We start from the raw sequence: 24,122 nt of genomic DNA, 5'->3' as shown, positions 1-24,122 counted from the left end.
AAATGACTGCTACTGCTAAACCAGGACAATGCACAACCAGACCGCATCACCAATTACATCTTTCTTTGAACAAAATCAGGGAAACATAGGGGAAAAAACAAAAGAGCAACCAAAAGTTATTTAAAGGGCAGAATTATTTGATGATATGTTATCTGCTATGTAGTTTAAAGAGAATTCCCAAACTATCTACAATCAGAACACTGAGGGTTGTTGTATATTGCAAATGAATTTTAAGTAACTCCTGTTGGCAGGGTTATCTTCTCCTCAGGGTTGCCAAATCTCATGGCTTTATCATAAATCTCATTGTGCTGAATCGTTTATTTAAACAACAATTAAAAGAATCACCAACTAATGAGTTTCTTGCCTTTTTTTTTTTTTTTTAATAAGTGTAAATTTCTCAGGGACATACTTTGCAGAGGATAAAAAGATAATCAGGGTAAATACCAGCGCAGTCAGGATGTTATCATTCATCTAGTGCTTGCTCTAATCAGGAGAGAATTGCTGTCTGCTGGCAGGTTTTGCAGCCGCCTGCTGGCAGCAGGACATGAGGTCTGGGGACTCACTGCCCCTCTGTGGAAGTGATTGCCCTGGTTATAAACCCTGGCCCCAGATTAGCTTTCACTCTGTGCTCCCTCATCTGCCCTCACCCTGGCTTCCCTCCGAGTCTCTTCACATTACTGAAACCTTCATGAACATAAAAAATTCCACTGGCTTCTCTGTGACCCCACCCAGGGTTAGAGGCCTGTTTACAGCGCCAGCTCATAGACAGCAACATTAACAAGAAAAACATGGTATTTTTTAGCTAAAGCTGAAACTCTGGCAGTATTTGCATCCGTTACCTGCCCCATCACAAAGTGCGGGCCTCTGCAGCGGACAAAAAGCTGCCTTTAACCTCCATGGCTGGACACGTCTGCACCCATGGCATCGGCATGTCAGGCAGGTCATGGCTCCTGTCACCAGCGGGAGAGACAGCCCAGGTCGCAGCTATTGGTGCTCATCTAAAGCTCCGTGGGTTTATTACATTTTCCCTAACTTTCTTTAGCCGTTAGTTCATCCTCCATCTGCTAAAAAACACCTAAAGGACATTGGTCTATCACAGCTGTCAAAATTCGAGTTAAAAAACTTCAGACACAATTTAGTGGCAAGCCCTTTTTTCTGCCGTTTGTTTTCTGTGTTTTTAGCGTACATCTGACTCTCATTTAGAGGCTGTTCTGTGGAAATCCGGGGACTGGAAATACATTCAGAACAGCAACAAGCACAGACCCCTACTGTGTAACGACCCAGCTCCAGGAGGGGGTTTTTACAAGAACGCATCTGGCCTCACTGAGGGAAATGTGACCTTCTTTCCCCTCACACCCAGGGCTCTGCGCCACATGCACGTCCCCTGTCCCCACTGCCGCCCGACCCTTCCTCCTCCGGCGCCCCAGGAGAGCCGTTACCCGCTCCCGCCTGGGCCAGAGGGAGGAACCACCCAGCAACTGCCAGGCCGCCCTGCGCATGCGTGCTCCGCCACCCGGCTGCCGCTCGCAGCCTCACCGCACGGGGGCACTGCCCGGCCTGGCGCCCTCGCGGGCCTGGCGCCGCCGCTGGGAAGTGTTTCTGGGTTGGGTCCGCTACCGGGGTCGTGATGGCGGCGGCCTCGGCTGCGGCGGCCGGGGGTGGCGGAGGGGAGCGCAGCAGCACCCGGGAGCGGCTCCTGGCGGCGCTGGAGGATCTTGAGCTCTTGGCCAGGTACCGCGCTCTGCCCCCTGTTCTCGGATGGGAGGGCCCCGAGTGGCGGCTGAGTGCCGGGGGGTGGAGGTGACGGAGGTTGGCGTTGAACGTGCGTGGAGCCTCCAATGAGGGCGGCTGGAGGAGCGGGTGTCCCTGGGGGTGGGCTGGGAGGGGATCGGCTAGAATTCGAATCAGATCGGCCAGGCCCGGCCTGAGCCGACCGCTCGCTGGTGTGCGGGGCGAGATCAGGGTCAGGCCCGTGTGCACGCGTCTCCCGGCTCTCCTGTCGTCCCCAGGCCGGCTCCGAGGGGAGGGGAGGGGAGGGAGTTGGTCCGGCCCTGCGCTCCCCTCCGCAGCCTTGACCCCAGAGTTACCTTATTATTCTTGCAGCAGGAGAGTATGCTGTTACTCTTAGAACATTCTACCACCTAATTTGCTTTCTCGCTTGACAGCCTGTGTTTCCTGGGAGATGCGTGCATGCACTCATCTCCCTCCCCTTCCCCCTTAGATTTTAGGCTTTTTATTAGTCACTAAAAATTATGTTTCACTCAGAAATTTGTAGATGGTGTTGCATGACTCAAGCCGTTCTGGTCATTGCCAGTATTAGTGTTAAACTCACTCAAAGTAGACTGCAGAGCCCTCCTTTGGAGTGATAGCAATTCTCAGATACTTTTTCCATGGTCTGTGGGGCTGGTCCGATGAGCCTCACCCAGGCTGGCCACCATGTTGTGGGGTGCAGTTAAACTGGTTCCTAGTCATTTTCCTCCTCTCCGGAGAGTAGGAGCTTAGGAAAACTTTTTCACATGGAGTAACCCGTTGTGGCTGGCTCACTCTGTGTTATTACTCCTGGCACAACAAGGAAAATACACTGGTCAGTTGATCCTGTTTTTTCTTATTTTAGGTTTTATTTTCAGGTTTAGATTTTATTGTGACATGCGCTTGCTAGAGAACACGTGTTTGTGGAGAAAGAAATAAAACAAAATCCCATTGCTCTTTATTTGTTGTGTTTTTTGTGGGTTTTTTTCCTGGTTTTCTTTTGAAATCTTGGGACCATTTAGACCATTTGGACTATTCTATAATAATTAATCCAGAGAAACCCTCAGAAGCATTTAGTGAATCCTGCCTGTTGACCAGCAAACTGTTGCAGCACTGTGGAGCTAGGCCTTTCCCGGTCATGATGCTGGTTTGCTGGTATGGGCAAACATTAAGCAACAGTCTGTAACCTTTGCATAGTTTTGAATCTGTGTCTGTGTGCTTTCTGGCTAACACATGGCAGAATTACAACCCTCCATGCCACCAGCTTTGGTGATGGTAGCTGATCTACTCATACTATTTTGTTTGCTACTGCTCAGTGGGTGGTAAGGTAGAATAAAGCTTTAGTGATAATGACAACTTTCTTTATTTTCTAGTTGTGTAAAATCGTTTTAGTGCTCATGAGTGACCAGGAGACATAGACCAAGAAGTTACTCAGAGCTTTATTGGTGAGGAGCTTTTTCAGACATTTTAACAACCACCTATTTTCATTTTAAGGTTCTGGCCCACTGCTGAACGAGTCATACATCCCACTCAGCTGTTTGCGCTGAAACAAGCAGAGAATCTGTTCCAAGGACAGTGTCCTCAGACAATTACTCATGCCATTAGAAGCCAAATAAGTTTGCTGAATTTACAGAAATGCCTTTTTACATTGTGGTCTTGTTGCTTAGTGAGTTCCCTCCAAGGTTCTTGATGGCTTTTCAAAATGGTGGCAAAGTAAATGGATACCTGGAAGTGTGATCAAGAGGTTTATTTGAGAAGCACTTCTAACCAAGCACCTGAAGATTATTAGGTTTTTTTAATAGTATTTCTATGTGTTTGTTATACAACTAATATACTATTGTAGAAATACTTGTAGTAAAAGTAGTTTCACAGCAAACTCTTCAGGTTCTTGAAAGTGTAGACTTAATTGCTCTAAGCCCAAGTGTGAAACTTGCTCTGTTTGGAAAAAAATGGAGAAAAAGTAGAGAAGTAAAATGGTGAGGACAACTTTCACACCCTCTTACAACAAACAAAGGCAGTATAAGTAGGATATGAATGTGGTTTATTTTGCTGTTTCTTCTTTCAGCTTCTGTTTGTCTTACATAGTTTGGCAGGAACTCAGCACATTTATTGAGTATAAATGTACAAGTGCTTCATGAGCTCAAAGAACAAAGAAAATGTGCTTCAATCATGAGACTATTCATAGAATTGCTCTTAGTTGAGAAATCCTTGCCAACACTGTACTATAAAATACTCAAGTCCATGCATACTTTTGTAATGATACGAGTACACTGACAATTTGGGGATGACTTGTGATTTACAAATAATGACCTAGAAAATTGCGCAAACACCAATTTTGAGTTTTCCTTTCAGGGAGCTAATTGAAATTTTGGCAATTTCAAGAAACCAGAAGCTTCCACAACCAGGAGAGGAGAGCCAGGTAAGCTAACTTTCTAAACTGTATTTCTTTGTGTAAGCACAATGCTGCTATATCCCCACCACCACCTTCTTTCTCCCTGTATTCTTGTCTGTGCTGAGCATAGCTAATGGTGATGATTAGGTTTTGGCCCCACTACAAAGGCATTTTTGGTCTTCATGTTGTTTGCTTGTTTGTTTGTTCATTTTGATGTATGCTTCTTAGGCTGCTTTTGCAAACAGAGAGAAGAAATTTTGTTTCATTTTCATGCAAACAGAAATACTCTATGAATGTCAGTGGCTCTTCTTTACAGCATGATTGAGGGTGTATTGTTACTTTAGCTAAATTAAAAGTTCTGCAAAACTCTTGTTCAATAGATCCTGGAACTGCTGATTCAGAGAGATGGAGAGTTTCAAGAGCTAATGAAGTTGGCAGTTGATCAGGGGAAAATCCATCATGAAATGCAGCTTTTAGAAAAGGTAGTAGAAAAGAGGGATAATGATATTCAGCAGCTGCAGAAACAACTAAAAGAAGCAGAGCACATACTGGTAAGTTCATAATGATGTGTTTGCTTTTGAGCATCTACTTGTGAAAAGGTGGCTCTGGAGGAAGTGGTGTTGTGTTTTGAGAAGATTTAAATATTTAAAACTTCATAAAAGCTTAGTGGTTTGGCTTTTTTTTTTCGGTAGTCAAATACTCTTTAGTTATCATGGTATTCAGTTTTGTTTTATAATGCTAATTTTCTTCCAAACCTACTTTATTTCTGTATATTTTGAAAATGTTCACTGAACAGTTTCTTTGTTAAAATGCAATTAAAAGCAAGGGTTTATTCATGAAGCTGACTTTGTGCAGTTTACAAATTAAAGATGCTTTGAAGTTTGGTTTGTTTCATTTTTTGTTATTATTCTTTTTTTTACAACTAGGCAACAGCTGTTTATCAGGCAAAGGAAAAGCTGAAATCAATTGAAAAAGCAAGAAAAGGTGGGTATCCATGATTATACATACTACGTAAATAGAGTTGTAAAGAAAGTTGCTCGTGAGCTTGAGTTAGTGTTATTGTTTTTATTTTCATCTGCTATTACAAATTTCATATGCTTTGCGTGTAAACAAATTTCCATTTCATTATGAACCTATAAACAGAATAAAGGCAGGAATTAATATTTTTTTTGGTGGCAAACATGTCTTTAATATTAAACTTGAATTCAAGTGTCTCAACACTCTTCTTGGACTGATAACAGTCTATCTGGTTACCCAGCTGCCTCTCACCAAATTGCCTCAGCAGGTCTGCTGAGGAAAGGAAGAGAATGCTTTGTGTATGCGTCCACTGTATTTGAAAGACTGGCTAGCTAGGTTTGTAGGTATAGCTAGGTATTGGTTTGTACCTGTAACAATTTCTGACATTATGGCACTTACCAAGTGAAACTTACTTCTTTGGGTTTTTTTGGAGGAGGCATTTTCTTAATGTTTGGTTGTTTGGTTTTTTTTTTCTTTATGTGTCTTCTATCATCTTGTTACACCTCTTTCATCTAAAAAAAATCAAGCAATTTAATTAAGCTTATGTTACCGTAATACATGCACATATTTAGAAAGGCTTCTACATGTATGCCCTACAATTATTAAACCAACAAAAAAATTTCTTTACTACAGAAAATTCCATAATAAAGCAGGTGCTAAAAGTTTCTTACAAATTGTGCTTGTCAAGTACACTGCTTAAGAGATTGGTTTGTGTTTTTCACAGCGTTAAAGATCTGTTGCCATTGAAGGTGTACTGAACTTGTGGCTGTAAAATCAGTTCACTGTAAAGGTTGGCCTTGCATAGTCTAAGAATCCTCTAAGTAGTCACTGCATTTGAAACATGCTCTTAATTTTTGACAAAATGACATTCTTAATCTTCTAGCTATTAATGCCCAGTATTCTGAAATAATTGAATGATGCAGCCTCTTGTGAATATAGTAACTTCTCTTCCATTCTTCCAGGTGCCATTTCCTCTGAAGAAATAATTAAATATGCCCATAGAATCAGTGCTAGCAATGCTGTGTGTGCCCCTCTCACATGGGTACCAGGTAACCATCATGTTTATGGCAACAGATTATTTTTGTAATGAAGCGTGTTCATTACCTTTTCTTACAATGCTTTTATACAGTGATAAACTCTGGGGTTTATTAGAATAACATTGTTTTCACCTCTTCTAGCTTATATTTTCAATGAAAAACAGATATCCAAAGTCCTGTAGACTTTATAATGTACGTCTCCAAAAGGCTGTGAAACTTCACATTCCATTAACTGACTGTCCTCCTCTGCTCTTTGTTTGCTTTTTTCCCTGGAATGTTGGCCCCAATTGTAAGTTAGAACCAAGTATGTTGAAGGCTTTTCCATGTGCTTAGAATCATAGAATCATAGAATAGTTAGGGTTGGAAAGGACCTTGAGATCATCTAGTTCCAACCCCCCTGCCATGGGCAGGGACACCCCACACTAAACCATACCACCCAAGGCCTCATCCAGCCTGGCCTTGAACACCACCAAGGATGGAGCATTCACAACCTCCCTTAGTTATTTTCCCTCCTGTCCCTTATAATACTCTTTTCAGAGGATGTTAGTAATCAGTAGAGCCAGAAGCAGGGCTTTCATCATGTCAGGTTTCAATTTTGAGAACTATCCTTCTTGTCCAAAATGAGAATGTGAGAGTTGTTTTTTTTTTTTTTTTTTTTTTTTTTTTCCCAATTCCTGCCCTTGCTGTTTATCTGTGAAGTAGCAGGGAGAGCAAAGATACCCTCTAAACATGGGGGTTTATGTTTTGGGTTTTTTTTGTTGTTGTGGCTTTTTAATGTGCTTCTCTGCCAGGTCTGAATGAACAAAGAAAGTCTAAGTGAAAGGCATAGACTTGGATTTTAACAAAACAGATGTTATGCTCATTGCTGATCTAAGCAATCAGAGTATGGTTTTTTTGGTCAGGAAACTAGGCACTGAAGAAAAAGTTAATGTCTGCAAGACAATTGCTAAACATTTAAAAAACTTTTTTTTTTTTTTTTTTTTCTTTTTAAAGGGGACCCACGTAGGCCATATCCTACAGATCTGGAAATGAGGAGTGGTCTCTTGGGTCAGATGAACAACCCATCCACCAATGGAGTTAATGGACACTTACCAGGGGATGCACTTGCTGCGGGCAGACTGCCAGGTAAGAGAAACTGTTTCGTTTGCTTTTCTTTATTCCTTGTACAGTCATAGCAATTACACATTTGCAAAGGCAGATCAGAGTAAAAATAATGAAAATTATGGCCAGTGTTTTTCCCTAGCAGCCATCATGTAGTAAATAGAGTTAACATTTAGAAATTGCATAAATTTTACTTCATGTTAAATCATACTGCAGACACTACAACTAAGTGTAAGCAAAAGTCACTGAATTACCCTTCAATTCACTTAAATTGCTGTAAATTAAGTGATATCAAATGATATTAGAAAGCAGCATTTTCAAAGCAATCTTTTCTTAGTAGTGATGACAAAGTATGGGATTGTGAAAGCTGTATTTGGAAGAAGAGTTTATTGTCACCCGCTACTTTCGTTTAAGTCTATGCTGCATATAGCAAGACTTTTTGCTTAGAAGTTCTAGATTGAAAAGACGTTGCAAAGGACAGCTTGTGATGTAGTACCTTGAGTGTAGGAATTGAGCTTTAAAAGTCCCTTACCTTAATTGCTTAGTGAAATGGGCACTTCCATTGATTGTTGTGGGATTCATTCATTCATGCTGAAATAGAATTTAGCACTAAATTATAGTAACTGAATCAAGAATCCAGTGGTTCTGTACCTGTGCAGCGTTAATCTGCCATGGTTAGACTAAATTGTGGATGATTCTTAGTTTAGTTTCATAAGAGATCTGTAACAGTTCTTACCTGACTGTTAAGCCACTTTCAGGAGGTCTGGAAAGCTTGTTTTCAAAAATTGTACTGAATACCTTAAAAACCTCTGTATTATGACTCCGTTGGAGAAATAGTAAACTTGGATTTAGTGTTTCTCGTCACCTCTAATCCTATTATCACCTCTTAGGAAGTGCCTTGAAGTTCTGCACCATCTTGGTTTCTAAACCTCTGGCCTTGGATAAAATGGGTCAGTGAGCTAATAGGAGTGGGACCTTGACATCTGTCTATAGCAACCCACCAGGGAAATGCTGAGAATGGGTCCATATACTGCCTTTTCTGTTCTTCTGAAACATGGTCAGAGTACTAGTTAAGGTTGTGTCTTTCTCATGGAGTTTGAGCATTTATTTGCTTAAGTTTTGGTAGAGGCCATTCTGGCTGGCTCCTCTGCCTTAGAGGATGTAGATTTGCTCCTTTTGAGTTGTGTCTCTGTAAGAACTGAAAGCCCACTCTTCAGGACTTTTCCTTGAGAAGCTGGAAAATGTGGGATTTATACACCTAAGTAAAATTAATTGAATCTGTATCTCTATATCAGAGGAAATCCTCTTAATTACTAGACTAACAGGTAAAAAGGAAATATCAAAACTTCATTTAAAAGAAAGTAGAGGCTGCCCTACTTTCTTTGCCCTACTTTTCGGCATTTTGTAAGGGATCCTGCATCTGTTGGTGTGTGGAGGCATGTCCTGAGAATGCTCATTATGGGATTTAGCCCTTCTAGAGACCTTTGCAAGGAGGTTCCCGGTTACTGAGTCCTTAGTGAGTGTGCAAGCCAGCCACTGTGCTGCTTGCTAGCCTCAAAACTTGGAGGTCTGGTTTAATAATGGACTGGTTCCAGCATTGAAGTATGGCCACAGAATGTAGAACACTGGCTTATGTTCTCAGCTGGTTCAAATAAAGTTGTTTAACTTCACCAAATGTGGGATGAGACCACCTTGTACTGTTGCTTGCCATCCTAAAGCTGGCACAGAACTAGCACAAAGGCTGCATTTTGCCCTGGTATCTGCTTGTGGGTTGGATTTGTACAGCTAGGTAATGCATCTGGTATTAGGGGACTATAACTGTAGTTCATACGTGAAGAACTTGAAGATCAGAAGCTACTATGTGTGTGGAGACTGTGCTTCTGAGTTAGATAGCACCTGAGTGAGAATACATATCCCATAGATGACGCCCCTGCTTAGACAGTGCACTCTTTTTCTGTACTCAAAGTGACATGTGCATGGGGTTTTGTTCACTTCTGACTACCTAATTATTTTTAATTCTTGCTGTAAGTGGGAGATAGCTGGTTTCTTCTATGGGATAGTCTTAGCTGTGGTGCCTGGTAGTAAGTGGAGAAGAATTGAAGCACAGCAGTAGGAGCATAAATTAAAAGGAAGGGAGAAGAAATGACATATAGATGCATAGTGCAGCTTTGAAATGGGAACTGTTGGGGGGGGCAAGGAAGGGAGAGACTAAGAAGTGTGGGAGGAGGGTAGGTTGGTAGGGAGTACAGTGTGTAATGGTTTTGCAAGTTGTAGGAGAGAAGAAACAGCCAGAGGGGAGAGAAGTCAGAGGCAACTGAAGCTGGCCTGGCTGGGGCACAGTGGGGCATTCCCACTTCAAGTATCTCTGTGGCCCTGGTTTTGTAGTAGAACCCTCATCTCCTTTGCTCTTGGTGTGCCATATTTGCTGTTGGAAAAACAATAACCAAGGTATTTTCAGTGAAATTTGGATAAAACCTTTCACTTTGAATTTCTATAGTCTATGTTAAGGTTTTAGGGTTTTTTTTAATCTAATGTTTTTATCTATTTTTGCATACTGATAGGGGGTGATCATTTTCATTACTGCCTGTGGTTGTGAATGTTAAGGCAGTTCAAACTGTGCTTTGAAGGTGAAAAGCTCTGTATGCATATATACTGTTTTGAAGAGGAGTGATGAGAGATCAAGAGCCATCTACATAAATGAGCCTCTCAGGCAGTGTGGGCTTTTAACAGTGATGGAGGGTTTCAGCTGTCCAGAATTCAGGAAGGATTTTAAGATTAATTTTAAACTGGAGTTTTGGCTGAGCTGTCTTGTTGCGTTTGTTGATATACAAAGCTGATTGTTTGATAATGCCCCTTTTTTCCAGATGTACTGGCTCCTCAGTATCCTTGGCAGTCAAGTGATATGTCAATGAACATGCTACCTCCTAATCATAGTAATGACTTCATGTTGGAGCCTCCAGGACACAATAAAGAGAATGAAGATGATGTAGAAGTTATGTCAACAGACTCTTCAAGCAGCAGTAGTGACTCAGACTAGGTACAAGGGGGACAGTATCCCTAGTAGACCTTTCCTGTGGTAAAGGTAGGTTGGGTGCTGTTCATCGTAAGACACAATATCATTTTGTTACACTGGTGGCCCTGTGTAGGGAGAAGATAACAGCTGGCTCAGAAATAGGGTGACTAATTTATAAACTACGGACTTTAGAATATTTTTTTGCATTAGATATTCAAGTAAAATGACTGGGAGCTTTCTGCTGGAGGAGAGATGTCACATTTCCAGCGATTATGTAAATGTGTGAATGCGTATGTTTGCAAGAGACATGGTGTGCATATATATATTTACTATACATTAGATGACAAAAGTTCCTTGGAAAAAAGGTGTAAGGGGAATCCCCATGTATGTTTGTTAGTAACTTTACTCTTTTGATGATAGCCTTTTCTATGGCACAGAAATGAGACATGACATTTATAATTTTAATACCTTTTTTTTGTCACTGCCTAAATCCATGTTTTTGAGCTGAGAACAAAAACATGAGAATAAGGTGTAAGGAAAAAGTTTGTAATTATTGTAATATGTAATGATTTGTCATAAATAAACTGAGCTTTGATGTAACTTTGTGTTTCTTTTTGCAAATTAAATCTTAGATGAGTTACTGTGTAACATCAGCACATTTTATCCCAGTATGTAGTTGAATTCTGATTGGAGTTTCAGAAGCTTGTAATTTGCAAAATGCCAAGTCAGTATTAGAAGCAACTGAGGAGTCACAAACTGAGAGCCTGCCCTTTTCAGCTGAGCTTTGCCAGGTACACACATAACTGGGCAGACCCTGAGGCAGCCATGTAGACTGCCCATCCATTTGCAAGGTTTCTGGTTAAGCATCCTGGGCCCCTGGAGATGACATGCTTTGGGGCACACTGCAGGTTCAGCTCCTTCCAGTTCAAAGTACTCAGAGATTCTTTATTCTTGTCTATAATTTTTCAGTTCTTTGAACCTGCTGATTTGTTTGCTTCAGCAGTTGCATTTCCTGCCTCAGCTACAATGTTCTTTCATCTTTCCAAAGGCACTTGGCTTTGCTTTCCTTTGTCTGTTTTGCTCAAGGAGTTATTTTACGATGGCTACTTTTCTCTTAAGTAAACCTCTGATCAGATCAGAAACTAATGTGAACTGTTGCTCATGGCAGTTACAGGTTTCTGCCCTGCAGCAAGGCTTCCTGAAGGACAGATCAGAAATTTACTCCACACTGCCATTTTGTAGATTCCTCACAAGAAGTATCTGATAAATCAGGTACTTCCTCGTTTGCTAGGAGAATCTTCCAAGTATTGCTGTCAGTAATGCTGCCACATATGACCAACATACATACAAATCCCATAAAGATGTAGACATGAAAAGGACTTCAGTCAGGTTCAGTTGCATAATATGGGGCAGTGCTTTTTTGTTTTAAGAGAAATTGGGAGTTTGGTTTCGTCTCAGCTGTTCCTTTTGGAAGCATTTTTAGAGTTACTAAAATTTCAGTTCTATTCTGCAGTCTGAAGTTACTCATATAAATCTATATTTTTACCTCTGTTTAGTATCCTGTTTTCCTCTTTGGAGTTTATCCCCAATGTCTTCATAGAGGACTGTATTAACATGAATTTTTAATTCATGTTAACTCAAATACACCTGTCCCATCTCAATCATTCTCGTTAAGCTTGGCTACCCCTGTTCTAGTTCACATTGTTTTTTCTTAAACATGTGTTATCAGAATCATACACAAAATTGCAAAATGCAGCTTCTCAATGCTTTGTACCATGGGATTAGTATTTTTTTCCATAAATGCCCCTCTCTCAACACATCTTACGACATAGCCACAGCTCACTAGTCTCTTCTGTCTTCTCATTTGCAAGAACATACTTTTCTTGGCATGAAATACAAAGAGAGATAATTAATAGTGATGGGAAGTGTAATGCACAGTCTATCCAAAACTCTTACATGGCTTTATCATTTGATTCACTGTGGAGGTGGGTGATTGTTTCCAGACATAAGGATGAACAGAAGCAATGAACACTTTTTGGGTTTTTTTCTCCTGGGTTACTTGTTAGTCTGTTGAAGGCTTAAAAGGGACCAAATGGAACCAGTGTGTTACATCTAAGAAACAGGTAAGACAACAGCTCTGCCAACAGTTCACTTAGCATAAAATCAGACTCTGGGTATAAGATGCATCTTAATGAGTTTCTTTACATCAGTGCTCCAAACCATATGCTGTTCAGGAGTATTTTTCTCAATACTGGATAAGTATAATGCTATTTTAGGTGAATTTTTTCTATTACAGTAAGTTAAGCAAACCATAAAGTTTTGAGTGTTCTGTTATTCAGTGGCTTAAATGTGTACCCAGTAGATTTTCCTATTTAGCAAATGTACCAAAAATCAAAATAAACATAACATTTAGTTGAAAGCACTGAGCCTTAGCAGCTAAAAACTACTCAGAATCAAACTTCCTGGGGAAAAAAAAAGTACAAATGCATGATACACACAAAGTTAGTTATTTAAGTTAGGGATTGCTGACAGCTGATTGCAGTAGTGCACTGTAGTTGTTTCATCAGTCCACTTAGAAAGGATGCAGAAGCCCTGACATATGGTGATACTTTTTGCGTCCTCATTTCAGTAACTGTTGTGTATTTACAACAGATAGAATGAATATAACCATTAATGGTATCAAAATACTTATGGCATGACAAACCATTCTACAGTGACCCCTGTTTCCCCATCAGGAGCTAGATGCCTTCTAAAATTTAAAATTGCACTAAATCATATTAAATAATTGTAATTTTTTTTTTTTTTTGCCCCCCCCCTTTATTCTTTGAGACAGATGGGCAGGACATCTGTCAACTCTTCCTACAGCCTCTTGTTGATAGCTGAATGGAATAATTTTCAGTGTACATGAAGTTGCTTTCAAGAAGAAAACCTCCACTTTTGAATAGAAAAAAAAAAAAAAAAGCTTTCTACAAAGATACAGTGGTAACGGAATTTTCAGTGATATTTCCCATTTCAAAACTGCTTTATAACATTATCTTCTTTATTTACTTCAGAGAAAGAATACGTCCTAAGTAGCATGTAGTTAATACTTCACATTCTAAGCAGGAGGCTTGTAATTATTAAGCAGCATCCTTACACCTCATATCACTCTGTCTGCTTCTCAGGAAAAAGAGCCATTTCCGAGCTCTAAACAATTCAAGCTCATTTATTTTAAGAACTGAGAAATCAATTAATTATTTTAGACAATTTTAATCTTTAAATACTGTGCTTATGTTTTATTCAAAGGAAATTAAAGATATCTCAGAACATTTTGTACAACAGTTATGTTGGGAACAGACAAAACCTGTGTTTTAAAAGAAACCCAAAGAGAAAAAGATGAGGAGGCATTTGGTGATTTTTTTAAAAATTCATATCCTAAAATGAATTACTGATGTTCTAATGAACTACAGCTGGAAAAGAATCAAATCTGGTTACAGATCCTAGAAAAATTAAAAATATAAACTCATTGGTTTTGTACAAATTTTTGTATACCATGATTTCATTGCCTACACTCAATCATTTCATCACATCAAACTGAAAATGAACAATTCTATCAAATCCAGTGGCCATACAGAATTACACCTACTGTGCTGTTTAGCACCTACAACCCTCTTTAGCCCCAAAGTATAGCTGTCTACTGTAGAGCTACACCTATCAATGAAGATTAGTTTGTGCAATGTTATTTATGTCAGCCTATTTGTGTTCAGCCTAGCAGAACACTTTAGGCACCTCTTCAGTTCTAATAGTTCTAATTGAACTATTAAGAGTTTAGTAACCTGATCAGGAATTAAGATCAACTGTAGAGATCTGGAACACTTCTTCGGGTAAATTTTAATGTAACTGAGTCTGCAAACAGAACTCTGTTAGGAAAGAGGGTGGCAAGAAGGACAGGGGAATCATCACCCCCTTCAATAAACTTTTCATCATTAACATTGACAATCCTTTTCATGTTTCTAGTACTCTGACTTTCAAGTATATACTGCTGTCTGCAGAATTGAGGCATTGTCTGTAGAATGTGACTTTTGTTCATGACAGTATCTTAACTGAAGCTACAAGACAAGGCTAAGTTTAAAAATTGGTCTAAGATTTATGATTATTTATCTATTTACAATTATAAGGAAAGCAGCATGATACACAAAGTTTTACATAAAAAGCAGGACACTGTCTTAAAAAAGTTCCTCTTGAGCCTGATGCTGCAACTGTTAGCAAGGGAGTATGCTTCTCTGACTTCTGCTCTGACTTCTGCTGCTCATCCATATAAAGATTAACCAAATAAAACACTCTGAGATATATATAAAAGAAAACATTCACTGTTAACCAGAACAGCTAGAAATAGCTGTGGAATGAGAGACAACTGTCACATGAAATATAGTCAAAGCACTGAAACATCTGGCATCTTTTTGGCTTTGGAAAGGGTGGTATATTCACATAGGCAGAGAGAACATGAGGTATCCTTTTCTCTTTTACACCAAAAAGCAGGTCTTTCATTTGGCTTGTTACATCATGTGCCATTATTTTTTACCCCAATTGGTGACTTCCCGTGTACCCCTTCAGATGATCAAGCTCTTCTGTAAAGGGATTGTAACCTTGCTCTCTTAAACAGCGTAAGGCCCAGAACAGCCGATCTGCTGGAGGAAATTCATCCCACTTAACCCATGCCCAACCTGCAGGGAAAAAATAAAAAAAAAAGGAAAAACAAAAAGAAAAAGCCAGAGAATGAAATAATGTGCACTTGCAACACAGAAAACCAACAATATCCTGGACTGATTCAAAAGGAGTGTGACCAGCAGGTCAAGGGAGGTGATTCTCCCTCTCTACTCTGCTCTCCTGAGACCCCACCTGCAGTATTGTGTCCAGCTCTGGGGTCCCCAAGACAAGAGGGATGTGGACCTGCTGGAGCGAGTATAGAGGAGGACCATGAAGATGTCCACAGGGCTGGAGCACCTCTCCTATGGAGACTGGTTGAGAGAGCTGGGCATGTTCAGCCTGGAGAAGAGAAGGCTCCAGGGAGACTTTAGAGCAGCTTCCAGTGACTCAAGGGAGCTTACAAATAATCTGGTGAGGGACATTTTAGAAGGGCACGTAGAGATACGACTAGGTGGAATAGCTTTAAACTGGCAGAGGGGAGATTTAGAATTTAGCTTAGATATAAATAAGAAATTCTTCCCTGTGAGGGTGCTGAGGCACTGGCACAGGTTGCCCTGAGAAGCTGTGGCTGCCCCATCCCTGGCAGTGTTCAAGGCCAGGTTGGAGGGGGGCTGGGAGCAACATGGCCTAGTGGACAGTGTCCCTGCCCAGGGCAGGGGTGTTGGAACTGGATGCGCTTTAAGGTCCCTTCCAACCCAAACAATTCCGTGAATTGTACGATAATCACGTAACAATTCCGCCTCTGCAAGTCTGGTCGGACTGCACAGAAATTACCAACACAGTTATTTTAAATTCATTACTTTCCTCAAGTCTTGACCCTACCAGAGGTGAGCGTTTGCTCAGCTCTGCGGAATAAAAGTGCCGGCAGCCACCCCTTGCCCTCGGTCGGTCACACCGTGTGACCACAGAGGCAAACAGCAAACCGAGTTCCAACGTGTGTATTGATACAACGGGCGCACCTCCCCCCCCGGGTGCCGCCCCTCACCCTCGTTCTTCTCAGGCTCGCGGTTGCGCGGCTCCGCGCCTGGCTCTGCCTCCCCCTTCATGAGGACTGTGACGTAGTGGTACCGCGCGGCGGTGCAGAACGAGTTGACAGTGGAGGCGAAGCGCACGTTGCGCAGCCGCAGCGCCGCCTCCTCCAGCGTTTCCCGCACGGCGCACTCGGCTAGGCTCTCCCTGCGAGAAGATAAAGGCACGGCCGCCTCAGGACACGGCGCGCGTACCGGCGGGGCCGCGGGGAGGGTGTGGGATGGGGGGCTCGGGGCTCCTACCCGAACTCCAGGTGGCCTCCGGGGAGCTGATAGGTGCCGGCCCCCAGTGGGCCTTTTCTCTTGCCCAGGAGGACGCAGCCGGGGTGCGCGGCGCTGATGATCACTACCCCCACGCCGACCCCGGGCCTCGGGGGCTGCGTCGGCTCGCCCATGGTAGCAGTGGGCGCTCGGGGAGGCTCCGCCCCTCTCAGGCCCGGCGGGTGGGGGGCGGCTCCGCCAACCGGGCCGCGGCTCCATCCTGGGTGGCCGGTGCCTGGGGAGGGGAGGGCAGGGCGCGGTCGGGGGGGAGTACGCCGGATGCGCGTGCGCGCTGCGGAGGGTGGTGGCGGCGGCGGCGGCGCCGCCACTGCCACTGGGGGGAGCCCGCGCGCCGCCGTGCGCTGAGGGCCGAGCCTGTCGCGGGTGAACGAACGATCAGAGGCCGGGCGCTAGGGGGCGCTGTGCTCAGGGAGGCTGCCGGCAGCCTGTGAGGGGAGCAGTGCCCTGCGCCATGCGGGCTGGTGAGGAGAGGCAGGTTTGCAGTTTGTGCCGCCGGCTGTCCGCCCTCTGAATGCACGGAACGGCCACTGAGAACTGGAAAAGCATTTGTGCAAATGAGGGGCACCTAAAGGCAAAGACGACGCAGCTCAGTTCCGTGGAGGCCAGGGTGCCAGATGGTCTCTGACGGTAGATGTGTTGATCTTAAGAAGTGCCCCTTGAGTCAGCCCACATTTGGGTGGAGTCTGGTACCAGGGGGTCCCTTCTGAAACTTAAAAAAGAAGCTACAAACTTGGCTAAGATTTTTTGTAAGGAAGGTTTTGCGGTAATGCTTTTATACAGATGTTTGTATTTAATAGTTTCAGGGTTTTTTTCATCTTACATTTGTGGTCATTAATGTAAAGAATACTTATGAAAATAAAATGAAAATGCATTTTGTTGACTGAATCTCTTCTAACCGGTTTCACTTTAGGAATTATTTAGATACACACTCAGGTTTTGCACAGACTATGAAGTAAATATATGCCAGTATTTATGAGTTTGATAGTGAACAGACATATACTGAAGGGGTGGGAAGAAGCCAAGAATGAGAAAGTAAAAATGCATCTTCTATTGTAAGTAGTATGTTGAAAGACTCGCAAGATTATGATTTATAGGCTTTTTCATCTGACAAAGTACTTCTGTGAGGTGAACAGCTAAAGCAGTGTATTCAAACCAGCATGTGTCCAGGCTGCTATTGAAGCAGAGGCACCTACTTTTCAGGCCCAAGGTTACTCATGCTGCTGCTGCTATTGAAGTGGCTGTGAGGTGAATTGGATGAGTAAACTCATCCAGCTCCAAAAAAAGCCCCACTTTTTTTAATGAATTTGTTTTCTAGCATGCTGTGGGCAGCACAGGGAAGGGATGGGACAGAATTAGATCAGATTAAACAGCACAAAGCCAAACCTGACTCAGCAAACTGGGGAAAGATTATTTTATCAGCAGGATGGGTTCTCTGATACCATTTACAGCTCAAGTACGTGAGTGAGTGAATTGGCACAAGGGAGACAGCAAGTAGGAGCATCTGGGAACAAGAGTGACAGGGCTAATCATGTTATGAATAGGCCAGATTTATGTCAGATTGAAATGACTATACAGCCATTCCTTAAGAAGAACGCACAGAGAGAAACCAGACCAGGAAAGAACACAATGTACAAAAGCTGCTTGAAAAGCAACTACGCAACCAGAAAACATCCATCTTTCTGAGCATCTCATATGTGGTTCCCTGGCTGTGGAATTTACTGCATATTCACATTTGCTTAGCACAAGTATGAACTGGGAGATGTAAGGATTAAGTTTAAATATTTTACACTGCAAAGCTGTCATTCAGGACAACAGTGCATGGCATCAAAGTCCTGCCAGCAGACGGACTGAAACGTGAGCTTGGAAGATGGATTTTCCCTCACTTGCATTCAAGAAGCTGGTTGTTACCCTGAATCCTAATACTGAAAATCTAAAATTTAACATTGTTAACTGTTTCCTCACTTCTATTTTAGCAGAAATATTTCTGTGATACTTATGCTTCCATTAAATCACTGGATCTCTTATCATAAATCATCTCTTGCTATAATGTTACTGCTTGATAGAACTTAGTATCAGAATATAGGCTAATTTTAAGACCACTTATGCCCCTAAAGCCAAGAAAAGATGACAAAGCTTGTAAAATTAGAGAGACCTGGATCTATAAAGTCCTTTGGGATCTCCTGGCACATACAGTGCTACAGAAATTTGAGTATGTGTGGATGATTTGTATTTCCTGTGGAGATACCAGCTATAGTTGAAGTTGCTTAGCAGTTTCTGATTCCTTCGGTTTAGTTTTTGCAAATATACTAAAGCATAAATATTAATGCCATAAATTTCTAGCATGTCATCTTTGTGTATCAACTTTTGAGGGTAATTTCAGCAAAACCTATTCATTTATTTCTAGGAGATACATTGGAAAAATATAATTTGGGTTTGGGAACAAAAAAGCCTTTCATGAGTAAAAAGATGGTCAGTGATCAAAGGATGAAAATATATTCAAGTTAGTGTCGGTAAATCCACATGCCATTTTGTGCACAGAGCTTTTTAAAGGCTTCCTGTTACAACCTGAGTATTTCCCCTCACATGGCATATTCCAGTCCCTTCAGCTTAAAGTACCTTCTTACTTTTCTTTAAGATGCTGTCAGTTAGAACTGGGAGGTAGTTTTGCCTCACAGCTGAGAAATCAGGACTATCTGCCCTTGTCATGTTCAGTATCAGCAAGTGAGTTACGTCACCAGAAATGCCTGTTCAGTCAAAACCATAGTAAAGCCAAGACATGATCTAATGAGCTGGCATCTGCTGCCTCTGAGGTGAAATGATGGAAAGAGAGGTTATAGTCTCTGCATTTCTGGGTGAAAATCCTGCCCTTTTTGCCATGGTAGGATGCTGCACCCTCTTCTCTAAGACAGAAGCTCTTGTCCCCTTTCTGTGCTAGGCTGTACTATTGATACTTGACTTCAGTCATGTGCCAGAATTTTTTTTATGAGGATGCTTTATGCAGCTGTGGTTCTGCATTGACCAGGTAAATACAGCCAGAGCACCACTCTAACTATGCCACTTCTAACATTAGGAAAGGTGGTAATTAGGAAGGGTTGATAAACTACAGCTTTTTCCTGTGGGATAGTTGGATGGAGTCTTGGGTGACATGGTTTGGTGTGAGGTGTCCTTGCCCATGGCAGGGGGGTTGGAACTAGATGATCTTAAGGTCCTTTCCAACCCTAACTATTCTATGATTCTAATTCCATGACTGAGACTTTTTCTTTTTTTTCTCCTAAAGCTTGTACAACATTACACTAAAGATACATATACTAATAAGGGTGCAAAGATTTACACTTGAAAGTGCCAATGCAAATGTTAAGTACACATTTAATTTTTGTGGCTTGGTTGTTGTTTTTTTTTTTTTTTTGATATTGTAGTCCAAATGTAAAGAGTAGCTGCTTTAGACAAAATGAGAGAAACCAAATGCAATTTTTTTAGGCTCTACAGTTTAGATTCAATCACTAAATTGTCCTGATTCAACAGGAATAAATACCGACATGCTTATAAGCTGAGTCTTGCATGAAGTTGGTAGCTGTATCTTCTACTAGGATGTTGTGCAATGAGTGTTTTGGATTTTTTAGATAAAACGGGCTTATCCAATCTAGTCTGGCCCACTTACAGTAAACCAGACTTTGTTCTTTGCTCTCACATTACTTTGAGCACTCAGGTCCTTGCAAGATATCTCTGATTATTTTATATATTCCTATCATTGCTTGTTAAAACATCACAGAATAGCTGACATGAGTTTCCTGTTCAATAGGTTGTCATGTAATTTGTTAAGCCAAGATGTAAAAATGTGTTATCTCTTGATCCCTAAATCCAGGCTTCCCCCCCCTCCCATCTACACATGTGGCAAACAACTCTTGTGATCTTTAGATTTTTGACAATTCATCTATTCTGCTTTAGTTTGCTTTCTTATAATTTGAGATTTTTCACTTAATTTCCCTGATATTAGTTCTTTGCAATTGCAAATACACTTTCATACTGATAATTAATATTAATTGCTTGTCAAATAATTTTTCTTTTCCTATCAGTTTATAACAGATTTGAAATTTTGTATGTGTTCATCTAGAATTTCCTGAAGGCTACGAAATGCATTTTACTAATAATAAAGAAAAATGAAAGATGGGTGAGAAAACAGGTTTTGCTCCAACTCTTTAAAATCCCCAACAAAACACTAATAAGTAATACTTTTAATTTTTAGTACTTGTGTAGGCCCTATGTGGTAATAATCTTGCACTGATTCTTACCTGCAAATAGACAGTTTAGTTTAGCATGAACAATAAGCTGTTGAACCCTAACCCTGAGCTATGTGCCTCTGATCTGATTTCCAAAGCTTAGATAGGTTTCAGACCTAAGGATGTAGTCAGTGTATTACGATGATGAAGACCAATTTCATAGTTCAGTGCCACCATATTTATCCAAATTTCACTGCAGAAGAAAAAATTATTTTGATCTGCCTGTCTGAACTTCTTGGGAAGTGGAGGAAGAAGAAAGAAGGGTTGACGTGATGGGGTCAGTGGTCAAGTCTCATGTGGCCTGACTTCCTGTCCAGGCTGTGCATCTAAACTTGGTCTCTTCTTTTTCCATGGCTGTCACAGTCAAATAGTATACTGCTAGAAAACTTTTATCTGTGGATAAAAAGTAGGCGAGAGTTCACAGCATCCCCAGTGTGTCATTGGCCTGTCTGTCAGCGTATTTAGTGATTTGATGGAGTGACCAACAATGAAGCTATGGACAATACTCAATAAAGAAAAATAAAGACTGCTCACTTGCAGCTGAAATACCGGACTTTCCACAAATTCTTCTACTTAAGAAAGAGTTGTTTCCAAATGACAGAAGGGAAATTAGCCTACTTTACCTTTGCCTATGCCCTGACCTTACCTTTATTATAAATTTACAGTCTGCATCATCCTGCACAATCCTGGCTTCACATTAAACTCCAAACAATTCTTCATTACATTTTCATATAAGAATTTACAAGACCTATGAGATTTTTTACATTATGTAGTTTCTTATCATAGAACAGAAAATCCTTGCTTTTAATATTATACTTCAGAAAGTGCCTAGGTGAACAAAAACCCCAAATGTTGGTTCCTATAACCTTCACTGACTATCATGAACTCCTGTACTTTTAAATACTGGAATATTCATTTTTACATCAGTGATGGAATTATCATTCATATCTGGTTCCATTAAGAGTACTGTTTGTCATCAAGATATGCTGTCAATCCAAAAGTGGTCACTGTCTTCACAACGATTCATAGAGGATAATTGTGTGCAAGAGCAATAGGACAAATCACAGCTGTCGCATGGAGAGAGTTCTACTGTCTTCATTGGTTGTTAATTATCTCTTTGCTCGGCTGTGTACAGACAAGATTAAGTCATCAGAATGAGTATAGGTGAGACAATTCTGTTTTATTTGTAGCTCTACCATTAACAGTTTAAATGACCTTGGACAACTCAGCCTGGCAGTGATGGATTGTACTCCAACTTCTATGAAACTTCCAGGTGTATTAATCCCAGGGAAGACTGAGACAGAAGAATATAAAAGTGTCCATTTACTGAGGACAAAAATCCATCTAGGACAGTATCTGGCAGTCCAGAGTGGATGTCTGGATTATAATAGGCAAGAAATCATGACAGGGCTTTTGACTACTCTTCTCCAGCTATCTGTGGCTCAGTGACTTCTTAAGGCAGAGGTGGCTTCTGTGTATTTACTAACCCTCTTCTGGTTTCTCCTCTTTAAACCTACAAGACTCCACTCAAGCCTATATAAATTTCCATCATTTGCAGCATGCATGGCAAGGTTCTCCATAGGTTAGCTGTGTGAAGTGTCACTTTCATAAACAAAATCCTTTTCCTCACACTGAATCTTACACCTACCAACCTTCCACATGGAGCCTTATCTATGAGCCACAGTCTCTCCAGGGATATACCTGCTGTGGCATGGGTTTATCCACGGCCACCGCCACTTTGAGGCACACTTGTTCCACACCTGTGGACTCATCCCTTTGACTCAAGTTCACACTGGGGTTCCAGCCAGTAAAGCAGCACAGAAGCAGTAGCGGTGCCATGGCCATCAGCCAGCACAGGCGCACAGCCACTGCTGTTATCAGAATGTTCCCAGGCACAGCACAGTAAGATGATAAGCAGTACAGCAAGCAGCAAAAGCAATAAGCAGCCACAAACAAGCAGTAGACTATATACAGTATGGCAACTAAGTCCCATGCCAAGCATAGGAGCCTGCCAATTAATAGCTAAACATCAGTAACAGCTACAAATTCATTCTAGCACATTCCAACCAAATCTGTTGTTATCTCAAACCCTTTGAGCCCCATGCTGGGCGCCAAAAAAGCGCTATCATGCTTTAACCCCAGTTGGCAACTAAGCACCAAGCAACCTCTCTCTAACTTCCCCCCTGTACTGGGATGGGGGAGAGAATCAAAAGGGTAAAACTGAGATAACTCATGGGTTTAGGTAGAGACGGTTTAAGAGGTAAAGCAAAATTCATGCACGCAACCAAAGAAAACCAAGGAATTCATTCACCACTTCCCATGGTCAGGCAGGTATTCAGTCATCTCCAGGAAAGCCGGGCTCCATCACACATAATGGTTACACGAGAAGACAAACACCATAATTCCGAGTATCTCCCTGCTTCCTTCTTCTTCCCCCACCTTTATATGATAAGCATGATGCCATATCATACAGAGTATCACTTGGGTCAGTTGGGGTCAGCTGTTCCTGGCTGTGTCCCCTCCCAACTCCTCGTGCACACCCAGCCTACTCACTGGTGGTATAGAGAGAGGAGCAGAAAAGGCCTTGGCTCTGTGTAAGCACTGGTCAGCAATAATGAAAACATCTAGGAAAGATGAAAATAACTGCTACAGGTGAACCCAGGACACTGTGTTCAGGACAGATCTAAACCACAGCCCCATACCAGCTACTGTGAAGAAAATTAACTCTACCCCAGCCAAAACTAACACACTAGCAAAGAGCCACTATGTGTACAGAGGAGAGAAACAGCACAAAGTTTAAGTGCCCTTTTTGGCAGAAGGAAGTCTTTAGTCAGCTGTACTGGAAAATTTTGGATAGTCTGTCAAAATTTTACACCTGGTTATTGGTTCAGTGACGTGAACTCCTCCCTTGCACGACTGGATGTAAGAGGTACAGAGCTGAGCACTGTGCTGAGCTCACTGCAGTGCTGAGGGGTAGGAATAACACTAGGAAACCGGAAGATCTGAAGGAAAGTAACTGAACTATGGTAACTCTTTTTTTTTGCGATACAAGCCCAAGGAGAAGCTATGATAGTGCACTTTCAGTTTCAGAACAAAAAAAACCAAACAAACCCTCTGGTTATTGGATGATTCCAGTTACAAAACTCAGGAGAATTTCAGCTCCAGCATGTCTTTCCTTCACATCAGATCTAGCTTTGACACACATGATGTACTGAAATAACTGCATTTTTCCTCATTATTGGTAGAGGACAGTTCTCGTTACGGTTGCCCAGGCCACTACTCTTTTTCTACTGTTTTCTTTTAAAGGAAGAAGCTTCCCCTCTTCATGAGTCACACAGCCTGTTCTCTGGTTTCTGTAGAGACAACTGTCCCTTGCTTAGGTTCATTAATGATGTGACTCGAGGCCACCATGTTGAATGTATACATACCAAACTGTGACGGCAGAGACACAGCTTCGAGCTGTGTGAGGCACAGGCTTTGTGTCACGGGGAGAGGAGGCTGGTACAGGGGGAGTGAAGGCAGGCTGCCAGCGCATGCCCA

At 41.7% G+C, this 24,122-nt stretch overlaps 2 protein-coding genes across 10 annotated transcripts; one reads left to right on the top strand and one right to left on the bottom strand.

Annotated features, from left to right (window-relative positions):
• Window positions 1-1,554: 1,554 nt before the first annotated feature.
• On the top strand, window positions 1,555-10,928 carry MED4 (mediator complex subunit 4). The gene is made up of 7 exons (XM_080613342.1): window positions 1,555-1,731; window positions 4,102-4,168; window positions 4,522-4,692; window positions 5,068-5,125; window positions 6,121-6,207; window positions 7,189-7,320; window positions 10,161-10,928. Exons 1-7 carry the CDS (start codon window positions 1,628-1,630, stop codon window positions 10,331-10,333), a joined length of 792 nt encoding a protein of 263 aa, XP_080469468.1. The 5' UTR covers window positions 1,555-1,627; the 3' UTR covers window positions 10,334-10,928.
• NUDT15 (nudix hydrolase 15) lies at window positions 2,652-24,034 on the bottom strand. Of its 9 annotated transcripts, none has more exons than XR_013956435.1 (6): window positions 16,267-23,294; window positions 15,981-16,171; window positions 14,871-15,012; window positions 7,829-7,887; window positions 5,558-5,670; window positions 2,652-3,684 (listed from the first exon to the last, which is right to left on the bottom strand). XR_013956435.1 is itself a non-coding variant. In XM_080613345.1 (6 exons), exons 2-5 carry the CDS (start codon window positions 16,416-16,418, stop codon window positions 7,875-7,877), a joined length of 498 nt encoding a protein of 165 aa, XP_080469471.1. In that variant the 5' UTR covers window positions 16,419-20,975; window positions 24,011-24,034; the 3' UTR covers window positions 5,132-5,670; window positions 7,829-7,874. The 9 variants fall into 9 exon arrangements, 4 of the variants coding, with proteins under 4 accessions (XP_080469471.1, XP_080469470.1, XP_080469469.1 ...); XR_013956436.1 differs by having other exon boundaries at window positions 2,652-3,474; XR_013956437.1 differs by having other exon boundaries at window positions 5,572-5,670.
• Between the last annotated feature and the right edge of the window lie 88 nt (window positions 24,035-24,122).

The sequence above is a fragment of the Psittacula echo genome, assembly GCF_963264785.1.
Source record: "Psittacula echo genome assembly, chromosome: 3".
Taxonomy (NCBI): domain Eukaryota; kingdom Metazoa; phylum Chordata; class Aves; order Psittaciformes; family Psittacidae; genus Psittacula; species Psittacula echo.
This window is presented reverse-complemented; position numbering and strand designations above follow the sequence as displayed.

Coding starts and splice junctions, on each gene's coding strand:
- MED4 (XM_080613342.1), top strand. CDS start 1,628: ATGGCGGCGGCCTCGGCTGCGGCGGCCGGGGGTGGCGGAGGGGAGCGC. Junction 1,732..4,101: donor GATCTTGAGCTCTTGGCCAG/GTACCGCGCTCT, acceptor TTTTCCTTTCAG/GGAGCTAATTGAAATTTTGG. Junction 5,126..6,120: donor AATTGAAAAAGCAAGAAAAG/GTGGGTATCCAT, acceptor CCATTCTTCCAG/GTGCCATTTCCTCTGAAGAA.
- NUDT15 (XM_080613345.1), bottom strand. CDS start 16,418: ATGGGCGAGCCGACGCAGCCCCCGAGGCCCGGGGTCGGCGTGGGGGTA. Junction 16,172..16,266: donor GGAGGCCACCTGGAGTTCGG/GTAGGAGCCCCG, acceptor ATCTTCTCGCAG/GGAGAGCCTAGCCGAGTGCG. Junction 15,013..15,980: donor CGAGCCTGAGAAGAACGAGG/GTGAGGGGCGGC, acceptor TTTTCCCTGCAG/GTTGGGCATGGGTTAAGTGG.